Raw genomic sequence first — 23,727 nt, forward strand, 5'->3', positions numbered from 1 at the left:
CATATCTATTCATGAAAGTGTCTTGGATATCCTATTGTCAGAGACCTTCATGAAGAAACTGAGACCCAGAGAAGTTACCTGACTTGTGTGAGGTGCTCAACAGGTCAGTTGCAAAAATAAGACCAATTCAATTCTTATTTCACCCAAACTACCCTGTGACTATCTAGCAATAAAACCTAGTTACTCTTTATGACATCAAAAGGAATGAATAGAGAATAATTGTCTATTTTTTTTAAAGAATGTCACACTGCTTTCCATAACTCAATAGACTAACGAGTTAATCTTTTTTTTAAAGATTAAAACTAATTAGAGTCAGAATTTTTTGAAACAATATACTTCTAAGACCATAAAATGACTGCATAATTTGAAATAATTTGTATATGAGTTTCTAGTAAAATAAAATCTTAAAAGCCTTTCCTCACAGTTTGCTATAAAGAAACATACCTTCACAATTTTAACTTACACAGATCAGTTGTCATTTCTTGAGCTGAAAGGCAGATCACTGGGATTTGGTCCCAAATCAGGCTCATAAATATGTGGAACTACGTACTGTCAGTTATCAAGGCCAATGCAAGAATACTGGGAGTAGTTCTAAACCCAGATGACTTCAAGGTACAGTAGTCAACATAAACAAATGCACCAGGAGGGCACACTTAAGAGGATGGTAAGGGGATAGTGGTAGATATGAAAGTTCAAGTGTTTCCCCAAAGCATTTAGACTCATAGAAAAACAAAAAACAAAATGACGGCAACAAAAAACTGTGCTGGCTAAATAAAACATATCAGGAAGCCAGATTCAGTTCACAAACTGACGTCTTTTGCGCCTTGTAGGAGTATCCAAAAGTCCCTGTATTTAACTCTAGAATTAGACTTTAGCCATGTATAGACTAGGCCTGAATGTGAAAAAATTTAATATTTTGGAATTTCACAAATCTTTCAAATGAAAAATCAGTTATATTGAAGAGATATCACTTGTTAGCAGGGACAATATGTCCTGTTTCCCCACTTCACTACTCTGCTAAAATATTTCTGTGGTACACGGAATAGGCAGCATCATTACTCAGATTAAAGCAATGTGCAAAGAGAACGGACAGGTACTCAATCCTGGAAAGTGCTCTGCTTAGATGTTGCCTATGAAGATAAAGAGAATTTGACAGTACAAGACTGCTAGGATTTCTCTAACCAGAACTCATTATCAGTAAATTCTCTTTCCGTATAAGAGCACGATGTTTACCACCAAATCCTTCATGTATTTTATATATATGTGTGTGTGTATATATATATGTTTATTGTGATTGCAGCATATATATTTATATATATACACACATACATATTATGTGTATACATAAATATACATATTATACTACATATCTTTAAGTTATTATATATATAACATATATATATATTTCTTGCCATATAATATTTTTCTATCTTGGCATTTGTTGTCTCTCTCCAAAACTTTACTTGTTCATCTCTGTGTCCCCAGTACTCAGAAGAGTACCAGGAATGCCACAGATACTTAATAACATTGGACAAGTGATTTAGTTGCTTGGAGAATAACAATACTTCATGAATTAAACCAGAAGTTTTGGCTAGAAAACATCAATACCTTCTAATACACCTGTTTACTGACCAGTGTTTTTCTTCTTTTTCTTTATTTTCCAGATTTTTCTACAGTGACTATGGATTTCTCTATCAAATTTGGGGAGGGATGCTTTATTTTAAAATGTCATGGAGATGTTCAGCATACTTTTATGGGCAGCGTTCAATTTTCCCTTTGTAGTTTAGATTATATACTTCTTTCCCCTGCCACTGTCATTTATATTTTGTAAACTTGCTTCCAAAACTATGATTAAGGAGAAAATCCAGGATCTGCCTTGCCTGACCACTTCTATGAGGCCAAGCTTTTGACCCACACATCTTGCAGGGGGTGCCAAAATGTGTGGAGCTCAGCTTTGGGTGGATACGTCCAGACCAGATTGCCTCCTACCAACATTTTTCTTCTATTTTGGAGATGGTTTCAAAAGGATTAAATTTAAAAAGCATTGTTTTTGAGAGACAAGCTTCAGTTTTCTGGGAAGGGCACACTTGAATTATCTGGAAAAAAATACTTACATTGTCATTCTGATTTTTTCTGAGTTTTACATGAAGAATGGATGCCGAAGTGATTGCAGTGTGCCTCTGACCCCAAAAGATTGCCTCCGAGTGATATCATGTGTAATGAGTGCAGAGGATGAAGTCATCAATCCTGGTTCCAAGGTGGCATTTGAACACTGGGGCTTGAAAAATGTATTTCAGTACATTTTTCAGAGAAAGAAATCCATTCCTAATTTCATTATGTTAGTTTGTCTTGCTTCATAATAATTTAAATTGATAAATTTAAAAAGAATAAAGAATAGGAGTTATGTTGATTGTTGATTCTCTAAAGTCTAGAGGAGTGGAATTTGTTATTTTAGAAACTAGGTGATAGAATATGCTCATCCTTCCTGACATAATTAATACTCTATATAAATTAGTAGGTCGTCATGATTTAAATATTATGTATGCTCTAATGACAAGCTCCAAACTGGCTTCAAACTTGCATGCAGATATATGCGTCTACCTCCCTACCGATAGTATTCACCCATCTAGTGATTTTTAAAAACTTAATTACATATTATTCTAGAAATTCTTTGATTAATTCCCTTCCATAAACCCAAAGATCCCATTGCTCAACATATATTCCTAGATCTTTTCCTTTTTTCGGAAAAAAATGTAGATATAATTACTACTGTTTTGTATTTTTCTTAAGTATATCACATGAAATCTACACTCACTTTTGTCAGAATATTATTTGCAATAAATACAATGCTGACAGAAGTCCCATGAGAAATCTGAACAGAAAACAGCTTATTAAATATGACCAAAATGAGATAATGGAGTTATGACTGGAGTTATTATTATCAATTGCATCGGACCCAGGTGTGAAGAAACAACCCTCCCCTCTTTAAAGAAGACATCCAGTCATTGGCAAAACCCTTTGGGTCAGCTTTCTCTCAAAATGCATATCCAACTCTGCTTGGATGTATGAAAAATAATTATCTTACAATTAGAATGCAGCAATTAGAAAATTATGTAGTGTTGCTTATGATGAGACTGAAAAATTAAGAGGAGACATTTTTATCTGGCATCCAAGTCCCTTGAAGTTTGGGAATTTCTCCTTTACTGCTCGGTTTTAAGGAAACAAAACTAAGTTTAGCTGCAGGGTAAGTCATTCTTGATTTAGGCAATGACTGATTAATACAGATACACAGTCTCTTGAGAAGTCAGTTCATCTGGCAATAATGGAGACAGATGACTTCTATTCGAAAGATGTGAATAGGCTGTCATTGGATGCTTCTCAAACTGTAGCCACCCTCTCCTTCCCCATGTATCCACTTGAATCACAGACCATCATGCAAAAATTCTCACCTGCTTCAGATCTATCTGATAAAAGCCAGAAAACTCACAACACTGAAAGGTCTGTCCAATGTGCATAGCCTGGTAATTTCCTGTTGCTGATGTAACGGTTCTTACATTGAAATGGACTTGAGCCCACAGGCAAAGTGTCCTAGAATACACAGCATTAATGAAATAGTTATTTCAACCAGAATTTATTGATCTATTCTTTGCATCATTCACTGTCTATATACAAGGACTGCTCATCTCCAGACCTTGGTTTTACCACCTCCCAAGACTGGGTATCCATATCATCTCTCCTATGAAGATGCTTTCTAGAGAGTTTGACCATGACTCTTGATGCCTCAATCTTTATTCTCCACAGTTTAGGCGTCTTAGTGTTGGGAATCTGGCTGTCAACCTCAAAGTATGTTAATTCTTACAGGAGATAGACTTAAGAGTAGTCTCCACTCCACCTTTCTTGACTTACATATACATTCTAACATTGAACATTGGAGCATAGATTAAATAAACACACAGGGACCCCTGTTACATGGGAAAAATGTTTAACGAGGAAAATAGGTAAATTTTTATGGCAAATATGAGAATAAGACATATTAGGTAAAGTGAAATATCCTTATGAACATTTTTCTTTTTTAAATTAATTTTCTTTCTTTTATTGCAGTGACATTGGTTTATAACATTATATAAGTTTCAAGTGTACATCATTGTATTTCAATTTCTGTGTAGATTACATCATGCTCACCACTCAAAGATTAATTACAACCCATCATCATACACACATGCCTGATCAACCCTCTTGCTCTCCTCCCTCCCTGCTTTCCTTCTGGTAACCACCAATCCAATCTCTGTCTCTATGTATTTGCTGTTGTTTTTATCTTCTATTTATGAGTGAGATTATATGGCCTTTGATTTTCCCCCTCTGACTTATTTCCCTTAGCATAATACCCTCAAAGTCCATCCATGTTGTCACAAATGGCCAGATTTCATAATTTTTTATGGCTGAGTAGTATTTCATTCTGTATGTATACCACATCTTCTTTATCCATTGGTCCCTTGATGGGAACCTTGGTTGCTTCCAAGTCTTGCATATTGTGAGTAATGCTGCAATCAACATAGGGGTGCATATATCTTTACACATTTGTGTTTTCATGTTCTTTGGATAAATATCCAGCAGTGGAATAACTAGATCATATGGTAGTTCTAGTCTTAATTTTTTGATGAATCTCCATACTGTTTTCAACAGTGGCTGTACCAGTTTGCACTCCACCAGCAGTGTATGAGAGTTCCCTTTTCTCCACATCCTCTCCAAAACTTATTTCATGTCTTGTTACCTATAGCCATTCTGACCTGGGTGAAGTGATATCTCATTGTAGTTTTGATTTGCATTTCCCTAATAGTTAATGATGTTGAACATCTTTTCATGTGCCTGTTGGCCATCTGTGTATCTTCTTTGGAGAAATCTGTTCAGATCTTTTGCCCATTTTTAAATTGGGTTCTTTTTGTTGTTGTTGTTGAGATGTATGAGTTCTTTGTATATTTTGGATATTAACTCCTTATCTGATATATGGTTTGCAAATATCTTCTCCCAATTGTTAGGTTGTCTTTTCGTTTTGTTGATGGTTCCCTTTGCTGTGTGGAAGCTTTTTAGTTCGTTGCAGTCCCATTTGCTTATTTTTTCTTTTGTTTCCCTTGCCCTGTCAGACATGGTACTTGAAAATATGCTGCTCAGACTGATGTCAAAGAGTGTACTCCCTCTGTTTTCTTCTAGAAATTTCATGGTTTCAGGTCTTACATTCAAGTCTTTAATCCATTTTGAGTTCATTTTTGTGCATGATGTAAGATAATGGTCTACTTTCATTATTTTGCATGTGGCTGTCCAGTTTTCCCAACACTGTTTATTGAAGAGACTCTCCTTTCTCCATTGTATGCTTTTGGTTCCCTTGTTGAATATTAGCTGTTCATAAATGTGTGGCTTTATTTCTTGGCTCTTGATTCTATTCCATTGATCTGTGTTTCTGTTTTTGTGCCAGTACCACTCTGTTTTGCTTACTATAGCTTTGTAGTATATTTTGAATTAGGGAGTGTGATACCTCCAGCTTTGTTCTTTTTCCTCAGGATTCCTTTGGCCATTCGGGGTCTTTTGTTGTTCCATATAAATTTTAGCGTTCTTTGTTCTATTTCTGTGAAAAACGTAGTCAGAACTATGATAGGGATTGCGTTGAATCTGTAGATTGCTTTAGGAAGTACAGACGTTCCATTTTTAAAATTTTTAAAAAATTTTCGGATGTACATCATATTTCGAATTCTGTGTACATTACATCATGTTCACCACCTGAAAACTAATTATAGTGCATCCCCTCACATGTGAGCCTAATCAACCCTTTTGCCATTACCCTATGGTAACCACCAATCCAATCTCCAATGCTATGTGTTTTTTTGTGGTTATTTTTATCTTCTACTTATGATTGAGATCATATGGTATCTGACTTTCTCCCTCTGACTTATTTCACTCAGCATAATACCCTCATTTTAACTATGTTAATTCTTCCAATCCAAGAGCACAGAATTTCTTTCCATTTCTTTGTATCTTCTTCAATTTCTTTCAACAGTGTTTTACAGTTTTCAGTGTACAGATCTTTCACTTCTTTGGTTAAGCTTATTCCTAGGTATTTTATTCTTTTTGTTGCAATTGTAAATGGGATTGTATTCTTAATTTCTCTTTCTGCTACTTCGTTGTTAGTGTATAGAAATGCAACTGATTTTTGTTTGTTGATTTTGTATGCTGTGACTTGACTATATCTATTTATTATTTCTAAAAGGTTTTTAGTGGATTCTTTAAGGTTTTCTATATATAAAATCATGTCATCTGAAAATAGTGACAGTTTCACTTCTTGTTTTCCAATTTGGATCCCTCTTATTTCTATTTCTTGCCTGATTGCTCTGACTAGGACTTCCAATACTATATTAAATACGAGTGGTGAAAGTGGGCATCCTGGTCTGGTTCCTCTTCCTAGAGGGATAGCTTTCAGTTTTTCTCCATTGAGAATGATATTAGCTATGGGTTTCTCATATATACCTTTACTATGTTGAGGTATTTTTCTTCTAAACCCATTTTATTTAGAGTGTTCATCATAAATGGACGGTGTATCTTGTCAAATGCTTTCTCTGCATCTATTGAGATGATCATGTGATTTTTATTCTTTATTTTGTTAATGTGGTGCATCATGTTGATTGATTTGTGGATGAACCATCCCTGCATCCCTGAAATAATAATTGATCATGATGTATGATCTTTCTAATGTATTGTTGTATTTGATTTCCTAGTATTTTTGTTGAGGATTTTTGCATCAATGTTCATCAGTGATACTGGCCTATAATTTTCTTTTTTTGTGTTGTCATGTCTGGTTTTGGTATCAAGATAATGCTGGTTTTGTAGAATGAGTTAGGAAGCCTCCCCTCCTCAATTTTTTTTGAAGAGTTTGAGAAGGATAGGTATTAAGTCCCCTTTGAATGTTTAGTAGAATTCCCCGGGGCATCCATCTGGTCCTGGACTTTTATTTTTTGGGAGGTTTTTGCGTACTGTTTTGATCTCCTTACTGGTGATTGGTCTATTGAAATTCTCTACTACTTCTTGATCCAGTTTTGGAAGGTTGTAAGATTCTAAGAATTTATCTATTTCTTCTAGATTATCCAATTTTTTGACGTATAGCTTTTCATAGTATTCTCTTATAATCTTTTCTATTTCTGAGGTGTTCATTGTAATTTCTCCTATTTCTTTTCAGATTTTATTTATTTGAGCCTTTTCTCCTTTTTCTTGGTGAGTCTAGCTAAAGGTTTCTCAATTTTGTTTATCTTTTCAAAGAACCAGTTCTTGGTTTCATTGATTTTGTCTTTTTTTTCATCGCTATTTCATTTATTTACGCTCTGATTTTTGTTATTTCCTTCCTTCTGCTGCTTTTTGGATTTATTTTTTCTTCTTTTCCCAGTTTATTTAGGTGCACTGTTAGATTATTTATTTAGAATCTTTCATCGTTGTTGAAGTAGGCTTGAATTGCTGTAAATTTCCCTCTTAGCACCACTTTTGTTGTATCCCACAACTTTTAACTTGTTGTATTGTAATTTTCATTTGTCTCCAGGTATTTTTTAATTTCTACATTGATTTCTTCACTGACTCAATCGTTGTTCAGTAGCATTTTATTTAATCTCCACCTATTTGTGGCTTTTCTAATTTTCTTCCCGTAGTTGATTTCCAGTTTCATACATTTGTTGTCAGAAAATATGCTTGGTGTTATTTCGATCTTCTTAAATTTATTGAGACTTGTTTTGTGGCCTAATTTGTGACCACTCCTGGAGAATGTTCCATATGCTTTTGAAAAGAAAGTGTATTTTGTGGGTTTTGGACGGAATATTCTATGTATATCTACTAAGTCCATCTGATCTAATGTGTTGTTTAAGGCCAATGTTTCCTTATTGATCTTCTGTCTGGATGATCTATCCATTGGTGTAAGTGAAGTTTTACAGTCCCCTACCACTATCATGCTACTGTGTATTTCTCCTTTTATGTCTGTTAGTAATTGTTTTACATATTTAGGTGCTCCTATATTTGGTGCATAGGTATTTACAACTGTTATGTCCTCTTGTTGGATTGTTCCCTTTATCATTATGTATTGCCCTCTTTTTCTCTTGTTACAGTATTTGTTTTAAACTCTATTTTGTCTGATATAAGGATTGTCACCCCAGCTTTCTTTTCTTTGCCATTTGCATGGAGCATCTTTTTCCATCCCTTCACTTTCAGTTTGTGAGTGTCTTTAGGTCAGAAGTGTGTTTCTTGTGTGCAGCATATATACGGATCTTGTTTTTCATCTAATCGTCCACCCAATGCCTTTTGATTGGAGCATTTAGTTCATTGACATTTAAAGTAGCTAGTGAAAAGAATGTACTTACTGCTATTTTCTTACTTTTTTATGGGTATTTTAGTAGTTCTTCTCTGTTTCTTCTTCTCTTTCTTTCTTCCCTTGTGTTTTGATGGATTTCTTTAGTGTTATGTTTGACCTCCTTTCTCTTAATTTTTTGTATATTTATTACAATTTCTGGTTTGTGATTACCATGAGCTTCATGTATAATAACCTACGTCTTTAGTAATCTATATTAAGTTGATGGTTTATTATATGGACCTCTTGTTAAAAAGCTCTACTCTTTACTCTTTATCTCCCCTCCTCCCACATTTTACGTTTTTGATACCATAGCTGACTTCCTCTTTTTTTTTTTGCACGTGTATCTGTTACCCTCTTATCATGGAAACAGATGATTTTAGTACTTTTGTCATTTGATCTTCATATTAGCTTCATAGGTGATTTATCTCCTACTTTTACTGTATGTTTGTCTTTATCAGCGATTTTATTTCTTTTTTGGGATAATTTTCTTATTCTTACCTGTGGTCATCTATTTTCCACTTAAGTAAGTCCCTCTGGCATTTCTTGTGAGGCTAGTTTCTTGTGGGCAAACTCCTTTAGTTTTTGCTTCTCTGGGAAACTCTATCTCACCTTCCATTCTGAATGATAACCTTCCCAGGTAGGGTATTTTTGGCTGTAGGTTTTTTCCTTTCAGGACTTTAATATATTGCGCCACTCGCTTCTAGCCTATAAGGTTTCTGCTGAGAAGTCAGCTGATAGCCTTATTGGATTTCCTTCGTATGTAACTTGCTGCCTTTCTTTATCTTTAATTCTTGACATTTTGATTATAATGTGCCTTGGTGTAGGACTTTTTGGGTTTATCTTGTCTGGTGATCTCTGTGCTTTCTATACCCAGATGTCTGTTTCCTTCTTTGGGTTAAGAAAGATTTTAGCTTTTATTTCTTCAAATAAATTCTCTGCCCCTTTATCTCTCTCTTCTCCTTCTGGGACACCTATAATACTAATATTAGTGCACTTATTGTCCCAGAGGTCTCTTACACTGTCTTCATTCTTTTTAATTATTTTTTGTTTTATCTGTTCAGCTTGGGTGATTTCTTCTAGTCTTTCATCCAGTTCACTGCTCTGTTCTCCTTTATTGTCTACTCTGCTTTTGAGTCCCTCTAGTGAATTTTACATTTCCTGTGTTGTATTCTTCATTTCTGATTGGTTCTTTTTTTAATTTTTTCCAATTCTTTGTTGAAGTTCTCACTAAATCCATCTATTCTTCTCCAAGATCAGTAAGCATCCTTACGACTCTTAGTTTGAACTCTTTTTCAGGTAGATTGTTTATTTCTGTTTCATTTAGTTCTTTTTCTGAGGCTTTGTCCAGTTCCCTTACTTGGTATGTATTCCTTTACCTCCTCTTCTTGGCTCTTTCTCTGTGCTTTTATCTGTGTATTAGGGAGGTTAGCTATGTCTCCCAATCTTAGAGAGGTGGCCTTACACAAGAGATGCCTTATGAGGCCCAGTAGTGTCCTTCCCTCTTGTCACCGGTTCCAAATATTCTAGGCATGTCTCCTGTGTGGGCTGCATGTTTCCTTCTGTTATGGCATTGTTGCTCCTGCTTCAGGTGCCTAGGGAGGCTAGGCTGTCCCCCTGACCAGTTGGTTGTAATGCTCAGCTGCATGTGGCTACTATGGATCCTTCAGTCACTTTATTAGGCATGGGAAGCCCCAGCACAATTGGTTGCAAGGTCTAATAGCATATTCCTGTTGCAGTTTTCTGTTAAGTGAGTAGGACTCTAGTCTGGCTGGTTGCTAGGCTCAGGGCCTTACAACTGCTGTATGCCTCTGGCCTTCCATGCTGTTGTCAGCTCTCTCAGGATTGCAGCTCAGTGGGGCCAGCCCCAGGCATGCGAGTACCCAGTTTTTTCAGGCTTTTGAAGGTGGGGCCAATCCCCTATGTGGCTATTTGAGAAGCACAAGTCTACTGCAGCTGACAAGCCCCACCACTCACAGGGTCACACAGCCCATCAACACATTCCTGCCCCATGTGCACTCGCCAACCCACTGAAGTGGGTGCCATCACCTCACTGCCACAAAAGCTCCACACCCTCCACCAATGCAGGCCCAGACTTTGCACATGCTCTGTCTCACAGAGGTGGACCCACCCACCTGGCCACAGAGGTTCCAGGCACCCTGCCTATGGGAAAACCCTAGTTGCCCAAGGGCCTGCTGTTGGTTAGGGCCAGGCCATAGGGTGGGCTGCCTGCCCTGGCTGAACTGGATTAAACTGGGTGTGGCAAACTTCTGGGCTAACAGGCCAAAGGAAGAACTTCAATGGCATCTGCCAGTGTCTGTGTCAGCACACCTGTACTAGATCACAATAATGGCTGCCACCAATGTTTCAGACCCTGGAGAGGTGGTCCCACCCCGGGGAGGTCTCACTTCTCACTAAGATGCACCCAGAGCCTATCAAGTGAGTCTCTTTTCACAAAAGGACTGTGCATCTTTCTTTCTGGTAATTTTACGTTACTTTCCAAAAGGGGTGAATTTGTCCATGGGCCCTTTAAGAACAGGCTTTTTTCCCTTTGTGTCAGATAACTTTTCTGGGGATATTCTGCACTGTAGTTAATAGCCAGCAAAGCCAGATATTATGACTCTTGTCTTGGTTGTGCTGATTCCAAAAGCTGCTTATTATGGTAACACTCCCCTGCTCAGATCCCCCTCTCTCTAGGGAAGGCTTCATACCTTAGGATTGCTCCAAGTTGGCTGTGAAGTGCCATGGCTCAGACATGGCTTTTTTGGCTCCAGGAAGGAATTTCTGCCTCTTCCATCTCAGTCAGCATCTTCCTTTGTTGTGGAGGTTTTTCTTAAATCCAGTTTTTGCTTCTCTCTCAGGGGTAATTGTTCCAACTGTAGGTATAAGTTTGTTGTGTCCATGGAAAGAGGTGAGTTCAGAGTCTGCCTATGCTGCCATCTTGACCTGAACATTTTTCATCTGAGGCACTATTCAAGGAGTCAGTACCACTGCTCCTAAGGAGGAAGCTTCAAAGATAATAAAGTTGCTTCAGAGGAAACATAAATCTTTCAATATGGGGCCTATAGTTCCTTTGTCCCCACTTTTAGAGTTTTACAGTTTCAGAGAAATTTTAGAAAATATGAGTGAACTGTAACAACTAAGGATATTAGGAACAGAGCATTAACAAAAGCACAGATTGTAGCAAATGAAATATAAATCTTTCATTTATGTGTAAGAGTTTCACTGTTGTCACATGCTCAGGTACCTCTTCCAAGTCCCCCTAAACCTTCAGAGAGTTTCCACAGTTCCTTTGATACCAATGGCCTTTTTCAGGGCACCTTTGACATCCTTGTTCCTGAGGGTATAAATCAGGGGGTTGAGTAAGGGAGTGACAAAAGTGTAAACAAGGGCAAACTGGCGGTCCTCATCTACTGAGGAGTGGGATTGAGGATGAAGGTAGACCAGGGCACAGAAGCCGTACTGCAGCAAGACCACAGTGAGGTGGGAGGAGCATGTGGAGAAGGCCCAGCGGCGGCCCTCAGCAGAAGGGATGCGCAGGATGGCAGAGGTGATGAACACATAGGAGACACAGATAAGTAGGAAGGGGACAGTCAGAACAAGAATACTCACAACATAGAGGACAGCCTGGTGCACGTGGATGTCAGCACAGGCCAGCTGCAAGACTGGAGGCACATCACAGAGGAAGTGGTTGATTTCCTGGTGGTGCCCACAGAAGGGCAGGGTGAAGATTAAGGATGTGAGCTGCAGGGAGAGGAAGAGGGCCAGGCCCAGGGCACTGGCCACCATCTGGACGCACAGCTTCTGGGTCATGATGAGGGTGTAGTGTAGTGGGTGGCAGATGGTCACATAACGATCATATGCCATGATAGCCAAGAGAAAACAGTCAGCAGCACCAAGTGTGAGAAAAAAGAACATTTGAGCTCCACAGCCAGCTAGTGGAACGGGCTTCCGGGCCCCTAAAATGTTAGAAAGCATCAAAGGCACCACAACGGTGGTGTAGCTGATTTCTATAAAGGACAAGTTGGACAGGAAGAAATACATTGCAGTGCGGAGCGAGGTGTGTGTGCACACCACCCAGATGATGGCTGTGTTGCCACAGAGGATCATCAAGTAGAGGAAGAGGAAGAGGAGGAAGAGGAGGACCTGAAATTCAGGGACAGTGGTGAATACACGGAACACAAATTCAGTGGGGCCAGATTGGTTGAGAACAGGGCTCCTAGAAAACACGTCTCCTGCAAAAGAAGAGAAAGTGCTGAAACTTTCTTTGCTGAGTAGTTTTATCGATTGAAGAAAATAAAAGATTGTAAGTTTTGTTTCTAATATGAGAATTACCTAATTGTCATCAAGATTGTAACAATAATAAAAGAAATAGAATAGTAGCCCTTAGAATTCTTCATATGTGTGTTCCTGAAAACAAAGAAATAGATTTCTAAAAAGTCTTTAAACATCAGTCTTTAACTCTAAGTTCACAGTTGCTAGTTCTTTGCTTTTGCAAAAGATTCATAGTCGTATAATTGTAGACATTTATTTTACAGATGAAACTTTGAATGATGGAATTCTTCATATTAATCTGGATGTTGTGGTTTTACAGAGGACTGAGCACACATCTTTATTCCAATGTTATCCTGACATATGCCACTTATATATTTTCCCTCATTAGAGTAGTTTCTGTAAGGCTTCAACTGTCAACCCAAACTTTAGGGCTCAAATGTACTGACTGGTAAAAACATTGGATGCATGGTAGGCAGAAACAAGAGTGGAGCTGGCTGAGATAACGAAAGATGATGAGGAAACTACACATCCATCGGAGGACGAAAAGAAAGAAAAACTAACCACTTTCCACAAAGTCACCACTTCCTGGCAGATTTGGATGTAAAATATACTTTTTATGATACAAAAATTCAGGAGACAATGGATTACTACCCAAAGTATTTTAAGAAAAATAAATCATGATTAAGAGATCTTATGCCCAATCAAGTTGTCATCCATGTATAAAAATATCAAAAAGAATTTTTCAGATTTGCAAAGGATCTGGAATTGTATTGTCTACATCCATGCTGAAACAATAACTCAATAACTCAAATAACCAAATTTGTTAAAAAATTAATCAAAATAGGGGCTGGCCCCATGGCCAAGTGGTTAAGTTCACGCGTTCCGCTGCAGGCGGCCCAGTGTTTCGTTGGTTCGAATCCTGGGCATGGACATAGCACTGCTCATCAAACCACGCTGAGGCAGCATCCCACATGCCACAACTAGAAGGACCCACAACGAAGAATATATAACTATGTACTGGAGGCTTTTGGGAGAAAAAGGAAAAAATAAAATCTTTTAAAAAAATTAATCAAAATAAAAATTAAATGTTGAGTATTTTGTGATATAAAAGTAGTGAGAATTAAAACATAGTAAGACACAGTTATGTCTAAATGATTATTTCAACTATCGTTTTATAAAGAACAGAAATTCAAATATAATTCTTGAGAAATTCATTATGAAAAATAATTTTTAATAGTAATCAGATCTAAATCTCAACTGATATAAAAATGTGAGAAGAGAGTAAGAGAAAGGAGAGAAAGGTAAAATTGTTTTAATTTCCTCAAACTATGTAAAAAACTATTCAGTATAAACCACATTATTATTTAGATGTGGATAATTAGAGAAAAGTTTATTCTTTTTATACGTAAACATTTAATATTAATTGCTTTGATATTAAGCTCAAATAGATAGTATTTTTCCAAATATATAATATAAATACATACGATATATCTTTCCCAATGATTTAAGAGAAAAATGAAAGAATGAAGCTATAATTAAAAAAAAGAACAAAAATGAATGAGAAATTATATAGAACAAAAATCTTTAAAAAAATGTCGGAAGCAGGAAGAAACCTATCAATTAAGACAATGATCATAAGTGGGCATGTATCACCTAGTAAAATATAAAGATGTTCAGATTGAGTTAGGAAACAAAGAGAGATTTTCAAGAGGCAAGAAGCATAGTGCTTTATAAAACCTATCACTCCTTTCATCCAAAATTTTTCTGGAAATGCTAAAATAGGAAATAAACCACAATGCCCAATCGAAATAAGATGACAGACATCTGATCATCCCTATGAAAACTCTAAGGCAGCCAACTGAGAAGTTGTTAGAACTAATAAGGAAATGTCTTAAGATGGTCAATAGTTAACTCTCTACTTAACCACCTTGTTCTCCTTTCTGTCTGTAAAATATACTGTGAGTGTCCACAGCACACTGAAGTCTAGGTGAGTAGTTTTCATTACTGTACCTCTGAGCACTTAGATTCCCTCCAGTGGAAGTTTTTGCTTATCAAGTCAGTTTTGTTTGTTTCCAATTGTGAAGAAGCCAAGTATACTTGAAACTGTTAAAATTAATAAAATAGTGTATGAAATAATGAACTCTGAATGTGAAAAAGGATTTTTCCAATGCAAATCAATTTTAATGGTTTGGAAATATTTCATAAAAGTGAGTTGCAAACAAGTAATAATTTACTGATGAATTAGCTAAGCTGGGCACAACTGCTGTGTATGTTTGAGGGAAAAAAATCATAAAAAGATTATGTAGCATGCATTTTTTTCAGAAATGTGTTTACATTTTCATTCCATGTTAGACATTGATATTGCAAATTGTTTACGATGATTTGTGAGTATGGTTCACATAAGGAAGACTTCAGTTTGCAATAGTCAGCCAACCAAAAGCATACACACGGAAAAGGCTTGGCATATATAAGAAGGCTGGGGGGGATGCGCAATTATATGTTTTAAGTTAAATTAAGATTTTAAGGAATATGTATATTTTAAAACTAATTTCCTTGTAACTGTCCTTTTAATTAACTGATCAAGCATTGGCCCAAGTAGCTTTGGGTAAAAGGACTTTTACTTTACATAGAACAACAGCTTTTCTCCATACCAGCAATAACTACCTAGAATATTCTAATTAAAATAGCCATGCCAATATAAAATATCAATAAATGTACTGTAATCTTTTTCTTAAAGATCGGCCTTGAGCTAATATCTGTTGCCAATCTTTTTTCTTCTTCTTCTTCTCAAAACCCCCCAGCACATAATTTTATATTCTAGTAATAGGTCCTCCTAGTTCTGCTACGTGGGACGCCGCCTCAGCATGGCTTGATGAGCCATGTTAGGTCGACACCTATGACCTGAACCCCTGAAACCCTGGGCCTCTGAAGTGGAGTGCGCGAACTTTACCCTTGGCCACAGGGCCGGCCCCATAACGTAATCTTAAGACAAATTTAAGGCATTGTTATAGGTTTTTCTAGGATGTGAAAACTCAATATTTTGAAAAATGGCATGTGTCTTAAAAATAATGCATCTAGTTGGTGCAAATCTGCTAAAAATCCCAAGAGAATTTCAGTGTGTGTTTGTGTCTCCATGTACTTCATAATGTGATTTTACAGTTTATTCGGAAGAATAACCAAGTAAGAATAAATAAATGTTCAAAAAACAACAAGGATGAGGTTTGCATTAAATATTAAATTGTAGCATAATTATATGTCGTAAAAATTATATCAATTCAAAAATAAGTTCAGGAATAGAGAGAGAATTCAATAAAACATAAAATACTCATGAATATCTGAGTCTGCAACATGTGATACAGTCAAGGCAGCATATCAGAGTGATTAAGAGCATGTTTTCTGCCATCAGACTGCTCAAGTTCAAAGTTATCTTGGACAGTTTACATAAAATCTCTATACTTCAATTTGCTCGTTTATAACATAAGAATGTCAATAAATGCACTTTCTTTATAGGGTTTCTGTGATGATATAGTGAAAATTAATGAAAGGCGCTTAGTATAGTGCCCATCCCTATAAACATTCACTAAATGTTAGTGCTTACTATTTTTCAAATACCCATAGTATGGAATGATGGACTAATATTCATTTTGACATTAATTTTCTAATTTACCGTATACTGAATTTATTTTGGATGGCCAAAAAGTTTACATTCTTAAAATCATAAAGGAATTAGAATTAATTAGAGCAAAACTAAGAACTCAACCCAGCAAGATTAGTTATTAGAGGTCGGGTCTACCCTATACTCTTGGATTCTTGGATTTTGCTCTTTTAATCTGTGTTGACTGCTTTGCAACTTAGTCAAGATGTTGCAAAGACCTACACAGAAAAGACAGTTTAGTTGGAACAATTCTGTTGGAGTGACTTACACAAACACTCAAACTCTGTCTGGATGTATATTTATAGGAGAGTGCAGGCAATCTCCTATGAAATGTGATTTGAGGAGCTTCAGAAAATCTCTACTGCCCCATATAGGCCCCCTAAAGGCACTGACTGTGAAGGAAATTCTTGAGTTTATTCCTATGAGAAAGTGCACAAGCTTTAAGGTCCTTCCATTTATGTTTGAATCCTGCCTCTGCCACATGGCAGCTCTCTGGCCTTGGGAAATTTACTTAGTCAATAAGTAAACCTACAAATCTCAGTTACCTTAGCTGACAGTTTGCAGGGTTGGTGTGAATGTTAACAAAAATGTACACAGAATTGTGCTGTGTTGTGCCTACCTCTTTTGTTCCCCTAAACTTTTTTTATTGTAAAATGCACATAACACAAAATTTACCATTTTAACCATTTTTAAATGTATAGCTCAATGATATTAAGTACCTTCATATTTTTGTGCAGCTATCATCACCATTATTTCCAGAAATCTTTTCATCTTGCAAAAGTGAAACTCTATACCATTAAACAAATCCCCATTTCCTCCTCCTTCCAGCCCCTGGAAACCGCCATTCTACCTTCTCTGTCTGTGATTTCGACTACTTTCTGTATCACATATAAGTAGAATCATACGGTGTTTGTCTCTTTGTGACTCGCTTATTTCACTTAGTGTATCTAGTTTTTCATAGGGGTTCATCTCTTCCCAGTCCTCTACCCTCTGCAATTCCTTGAATACTATCTTGTCTTTCTTGAAATCATGGAAAGTCCTTCAGCCTGCATGACTTTTACTTCTTTTCTTCTTAGCTAATTTCTACAGGTTTCAGCTCAGCAATCAATTATCCAGGAAGCATTCCTGATTCTCACCGTCTGTGCACCTGTGGATAAGGTGCTTTTCCTATGAATTATTGTAGAATTGTGACTATTTCTCAGTTACAAGACTGTTATGCCTGAATCAGGCTAAGCACTGTCCAGCAGGCAAGGAAGCTAGCTAGCACTTATCAACCACCTGCTATATGCTGAAATCTTAGTCTCAGCTCCAGGGGAGAATATTAAAAACTTATTTTAAAAAGTGGTCATTGTCCTCAATCATGTAAGGGAGACCTGACATTTAACATAATTTGGGAAAAACTCTTCTAAGTGAGGATTTCCTATATAATCTTTTTAGAATACTAAAGCTGTAAAATGCTCCTCCCCCACATAGAAAGAAAGATACATAGATAAATAGATAGATAGATAGATAGATAGATAGATAGATAGATAGATAGACAGACAGATAGATGCCAGATAGAAAGGTTTCTGAGTACCTTACCCAGAAGCGTTTTTGCAGCTAATGTTTTTGCTACATAACTAATTGGCTATAAGGCAATTTTGCTGTAAAAGATAAAATAACTGGTTGACAGTTTGGTTTGACAGTTTGGTTTCAACTAGGAAATACATTGATAAAACTTACTGGAAGTGTGAAATAAGAGAGTGTAAAACCAGATTGCATATTATACTAGAAAATGATAGTATATCAGTTTGCAAATCCTTTGGTGAGCCAGTTCTCTCTCCTACCCATCAAAACCAAAAGTTCACCTAGAGGTGGCTAGTCATTCACAACAGTCTTCAAGAGCATTAATTATTGATTCTTCAGCTAATTTAGATACAAAAATTTGTTCTCTAATGCCATCTTTACCAAATTTATCCTGCAATGTTAGAAGTTGGAGGCAAAGAAAAAACAAAGCTTCTCTTCCTCTCCCCCTGCCCCACCAAAAAAGAAATGGTTATATAATTCCTGATGTGCATAAGTTTCTTGAAAATGGTGACAATGTTTTGCTATTTAATAGTGGAGAACATGATGTGGACAGAATTTTGGTATTTGCCACAGAATCTGGCTTAGATGATTTGGTGAAATATAGGGACTGGGCATGTGATGGAACGTTTAAATGCAGTCCAGATACGTAGTACGTGTTTCATTAGGTTCTTTTTAATGTCTCTCTTTTATTTACTTTTTAAATTATTTTATCTTTTATGGCAAAATTGTCTTATGGCCAATTCATTATGTGGTGAAAATGTTTGAGGCAAAAATGCTTGTGGCAAAGATGTTTAAGGCAAAGATATTTATGGACAAAATACCAAGCATGAATATATATATATACACACATATGTTCATAAATAGATATATTCATAGACACATAGATGTAGGCATACATAGTCAAGCACATTTGGGAAACATTAAATATTCATTTTGCGTGTGCGTGTGTGTGTGAGGAATATTGACCCTCAGCTAACATCTGTTGCCAGTCTTCCTCCACTTTGTATGTGGGTCACTGTCACAGCAAGGCTTGATAAGTGGTATAGGTCTATACCCGGGGTCCAAACCTGCAAACCCCAGGCCGTTGAAGTGGAGCATGGGAACTTAACCACTACACAACCAGGCTGGTCCCTAAATATTCACTTTTTGATTCACAATGGAGATTAAAAAACTCTGAGACTCTGAGAATTAAAAGACTCTGAGAATCCCAATGTGAAGAAGTATGTATAAATTTAACCTTTCAAAATTTTTCATGAAACTCTAGGGTTCATGAAAGCCTCCTTAGATGCCTTGGAAAACATATTCAAATATACTAATAATGGCTTATGTCATAATGTGCAGGTGCTCATCTAAGCTCTCCACAGGTATTAGTCCAGTTGCACCTCTTAACTAAATCATGGGGCAGATAACATTTTCTGTCTATTTTACAGATAAGGAACTGAGGTCCCAAAAGTAACTAGTCTGAGATTAAACAGCTAGTCAGTGGTGGAGTCATAATTCAAGCTCAAGCATTTTGGATCTAGAAAAGAAAGACCTACGTTTGGGCCCTGGCTTGACTACTTCCTAGTTATATGATGTTGGACAAGCCACATCTAAGCCTCATTTTCCTCATCTGGGAAATATGGATAACCACACTCAATCTAAAAAGTCATGTGATTTATTCAACCCTTCTTGCACGTACTTGAAAATTCTCCCTACACTCTAAAGTAAGAATTGGAAAACTTTTTCTATAAAGATCAGATAGGAAACATTTTAGGCATTGTAGGCCACTTTGTTTCTTTGTATATTGTGTATCTTCCTCTCCCCCTCCCTTCTTTTCTCCCTGTCTCCCTTCCTCTTCCTTCTTCCCTCTCCTCCTTCCTCCAGTTGCCCCTCCCCCTTCTCTTTCTCACTTCTGCCCTCCCTTCCCCACTCTCTTTCTTTCATTCTTTTCTCTTAAAGTATAAAATACATTCTTAGTTCAAGGGCTGCGCAAAAAGAGACTGAATTTGGTCTGTAGGTCTAGTTTCCCTACTCTCGCTCTAAAGTATTATACACAGTAATTTAAGATCAATAAGGAAAAAGAATATCCAATTTATTTTTAAAGAGTAAAGTCTCTGAAGATGTTTCCTTACCTCTTTCAATTCACTGTGTTCCATCAGCCATCAAAGAAAATTCAGAAAGGCAAAATATTTGTTTTTCTGAAACACTAATAGTTCCTGCCATAGATGATTAAGTGAGCTCTCCCAGAATGCTTTTTGACTCTATGTATCCTATTCTTTAAGGATGAAATGAAATAAGGATACATGGGCTCCAGATGAGTAGAATCCCCTAGAAATGAAAAGTGACCAGTAGGTGATTTTCTCATAGTATCTCGATGTAGATGGGAAAGGGTGTGCTGGTGTTCAGGAAAAGAGTCTGCTTTTAGAAAGCTGTCCTTGGGATAGGGTAAGATAAAGATACAAGGAGAGTAGGGACATTATGGAAATATCCTCAGCCAGAGTCCTACGTGGGAGGACCAGACTCCTCTTCTGCATTATTTTCTTTACTCAGAGGCCTTTCTTGCCTGATTTAGCCAGATAAGTTAGTGCCTTATGGGATGTCTTAAAATAATGGGTCCCAGAGAGGAGGAATTTCCCCAGTGGTCTTTCTTAAACCAAATTCAACTAAAAAACAATTTGGAGGAAGTTTCCTGGGTTGATCAACTGTGAAAAAGTTATTAGGCAACTTTTCACAAGAGGATCACAGACAACTGCTCTCTGGGAACTATAGGATGGTGTCCACATTCCTACCAACAGGAACCTATGGATGGATTCTAGCAAATCCAATCAATGGGAAATATTCATGCCAGGTCAAGGCTTCCAGAGGTGTAAAGTGCATTGAAATGATCCTAGCCTGGGCAATTAGGAATGAAAATTTTAGGTTGAGCTTTGTCACTTAAATGCTAAGTTACCTCTGGCAAATTTTGAAGATTTATTTATTTATTTGTTATTTGTTTTTTACTGTTTTTAATTTTTTTCTTGTGAGGAAGATTTGTCCTGAGTTAACATCTGTTGCTAATCCTCTTTTTTTTTTTTTGCTTGAGGAAGATTAGCCCTGCACTAACATCTCCCCCTACTTTGCAGATGGGCTGCCTCCACAGCATGGCTGATGAGTGGAGTAGGCCTGTATCTGGGATCTTATCCTGTGAACCTGGGATGGCTTAAGTGGAGGGCATGGAACTTTAACTGCTCAGCCATGGGGTTGGCCTTCTGAAGATTTTTATATTTGAGTTTCCTCATCTATACTATGAGTGGTTAGACTAGATGATGTTCATGATCCCTTCTAACCTCAGAACTCTATGATTTCTACTTCTCTCTCAAGAAATAGAAAATATATTAGAGAATTGTATCCCCTACATCACTTTTAGCTTTCTCCTTTCCCCTGTCAATCGTATTTATATTTCTCTCTGTTATGCCCTGCCTCCTTCCTGTGCTGATAACTATAATTTTAACTCTCCCAGCCAGGTTGCTCTATTTGCTCCTCCTTAGTTACCTCTTTTCAATTTCATGTACCATTTTACCCCTGATACTGCTAACAGAATATCCATTTTCTCCTCTCCTTCTAATCCTGTAACTCCTTGCAAACCTTCCACCTAAGTTCGGGTTATGATAGATTTTCCTGTCCTGGGAAACATATTAAAAAAAAAAGCACATGAACTTGAATATTTTTGTTACAATAGTCAATCAAGAGAGTCTTCCTCTGATTTAGGGATAATATAGATGACTCATATATGAATCAAGTTCATGTAGAGGTTAACTAAGAACACATTCTCCTTGTCATTCATTGAAACACAGTTTCTTTAATATCCTAGAATATCCATAACACTTTTTTTTTGGTGAGGAAGATTGGCCCTGAGCTAGCATCTGTGCCAATCTTCCTCTATTTTGCATGTGAGAGGCCACCACAGCATGGTTTGATGAGTGGTATGTAGGTCCATGCCTGGGATCCCAACCTGTGAACCCTGGACCACCTAAGCAGAGCATGTGAACTTAACCACTATGCCACCAGGTTGGCCCCTCCATAACGCTTTTAAAACAACATAATTAATTATGTTCATCAGCAGTTATAAGGACCAAACTATCTTGTTTGGTAGTGTAAAATCTACCTGGTTGTAAGGTATCTATACAAAAATAGTCCAGAATGTGTAGTATTTATGATAAACCAAGCATTCATTGTTAGGTCTCTAGATAAATTTTGAACCATGACAATAGAGGAAATCCCCTAGGAAGTGAGTGGTGATAAAGCAAAGGGGAGGTCCAGGGACTAAGCTGTGGGCCATACCAACATTTCAGGTTTGGGAAGTTGTTGAGGGTGAAGTAAGTGAGATGAGCAGGTTTTAAGACAAGATAAAAAGCAAGAGTATATTGATGTAAATATCATTATATAGTAACAATTCTCAAATATGTAGCTTTGCCCCAAACCTGTCTCCTGAAATTTGGAAATGCATATCACCTTCTTCCTCCAATCTCCGTGTCTAATTTTAATTTGGTATGTCAGTTAGCACTTGATTTTCCTTACTAACGTTCTCCTCTTGCCATTTCTCCCCTCTGACATGAGTGACAATTCCTTGCATGAGTCACCTTTCTTTTCCACCTCTACACCCACACCATCAGCAAATCCTTTCAGCTCCACATTCCCAAAGGATCCAGAATGTGACTTTCTCCTACGTCCACCTCTACAGCTCTCATCCAGGCTACCATCATCTATCTGTAGCTTGGATTTCTGCAGCTTTTTCTTTGTTTTCATTTGTTTTCTAAATTATTATTTTAATTTATTTCTTATTGCAGTAACATTGGTTTATAATATTATATAATTTCAGGTGTACATCATAATATATTTTGAATTCTGTGTAGAGTACATTATGTTCACCACCCAAAGACTAATTACAATCCATCACCACGCACATGTGCCTAATCACCCCTTACACCCTCCTCCCTTCTCCCTTCCCCTCTGGTAACCACTAATCCAATCTCTGTCTCAATGTGTTTGTTTGTTGTTATTTTTCTCTTCTACTTATGAGTGAGATCATATGGTATTTGATTTTCTTCCTCTGACTTATTTCACTCAGCATAATACTATCAAGGTCCATCCGTGTTGTCACAAATGGCTGGGTTTCAGCATTTCTTATGGCTGAATAGTATTCCATTGTGTATATATACCACGTCTTCTTTATCCATTCGTCCCTCAATGGGCACCTAGGTTGCTTCCAATTCTTGGTTATTGTGAACAATGCTGTGATGAACATAGGGGTGCATGTATCTCTCTGCATTTGTGTTTTCAAGTTCTTTGGATAAATATCCAGCAGTGGAAGAGCTGGATCATATGGTAGTTTTAGTCTTAACTTTTTGAGGAAACTCCATACTGTTTTCCATTGTGGCTACACCAGTTTGCACTCCCACCAGCAGAGTATGAGGGTTCCCTTCTCTCCAAATCCTCTCCAACACTTATTGTTTCCTGTCTTGTTACTTACAGCCCTTCTGACTGGAGTGAGGTGATATCTCATTGTAGCTTTGATTTGCATTTCCCTGATAGTTAATGATGTTGAACATCTTTTCATGTGCCTGTTGGCCATCTGTATATCTTCTAGGGAGAAATCTCTGTTCAGACCTTCTGCCAATTTTTTAATTGGGTTGTTAGCTTTTTTGTTGTTGAGATGTTTGAGTTCTTTGTATATTTTGGACATTAACCCCTTATCAGATATATGGTTTGCAAATATCTTCTTCCAACTGTTAGATTGTCTTTTCATTTTGTTGATGGTTTCCTTTGCTGTGCAGAAGCTTTTTAGTTTGACGTAGTCCCATTTATTTATTTTTTCTATTGTTTCCCTTTCCCAGTCAGA

At 37.0% G+C, this 23,727-nt stretch overlaps 1 protein-coding gene across 1 annotated transcript; it reads right to left on the reverse strand.

The window, feature by feature from the left end:
* Positions 1 to 11,641: 11,641 nt before the first annotated feature.
* On the reverse strand, positions 11,642 to 22,634 carry LOC106822544 (olfactory receptor 10Q1-like). The gene is made up of 2 exons (XM_014827790.2): positions 22,469 to 22,634; positions 11,642 to 12,606 (listed from the first exon to the last, which is right to left on the reverse strand). Exons 1-2 carry the CDS (start codon positions 22,632 to 22,634, stop codon positions 11,642 to 11,644), a joined length of 1,131 nt encoding a protein of 376 aa, XP_014683276.1.
* Positions 22,635 to 23,727: the final 1,093 nt, after the last annotated feature.

The sequence above is a fragment of the Equus asinus genome, chromosome 17 (assembly GCF_041296235.1).
Source record: "Equus asinus isolate D_3611 breed Donkey chromosome 17, EquAss-T2T_v2, whole genome shotgun sequence".
Lineage (NCBI taxonomy): Eukaryota > Metazoa > Chordata > Mammalia > Perissodactyla > Equidae > Equus > Equus asinus.

What these genes read in the sequence shown, in the direction of transcription:
- LOC106822544 (XM_014827790.2), bottom strand. Translation starts at nt 22,634, where the DNA reads ATGAAAACAAAGAAAAAGCTGCAGAAATCCAAGCTACAGATAGATGAT. An exon ending in TGTAGAGGTGGAAAAGAAAG is followed by an intron (nt 12,607 to 22,468) that starts GTGACTCATGCA and finishes CTTCTTTTGCAG; the next exon opens with GAGACGTGTTTTCTAGGAGC.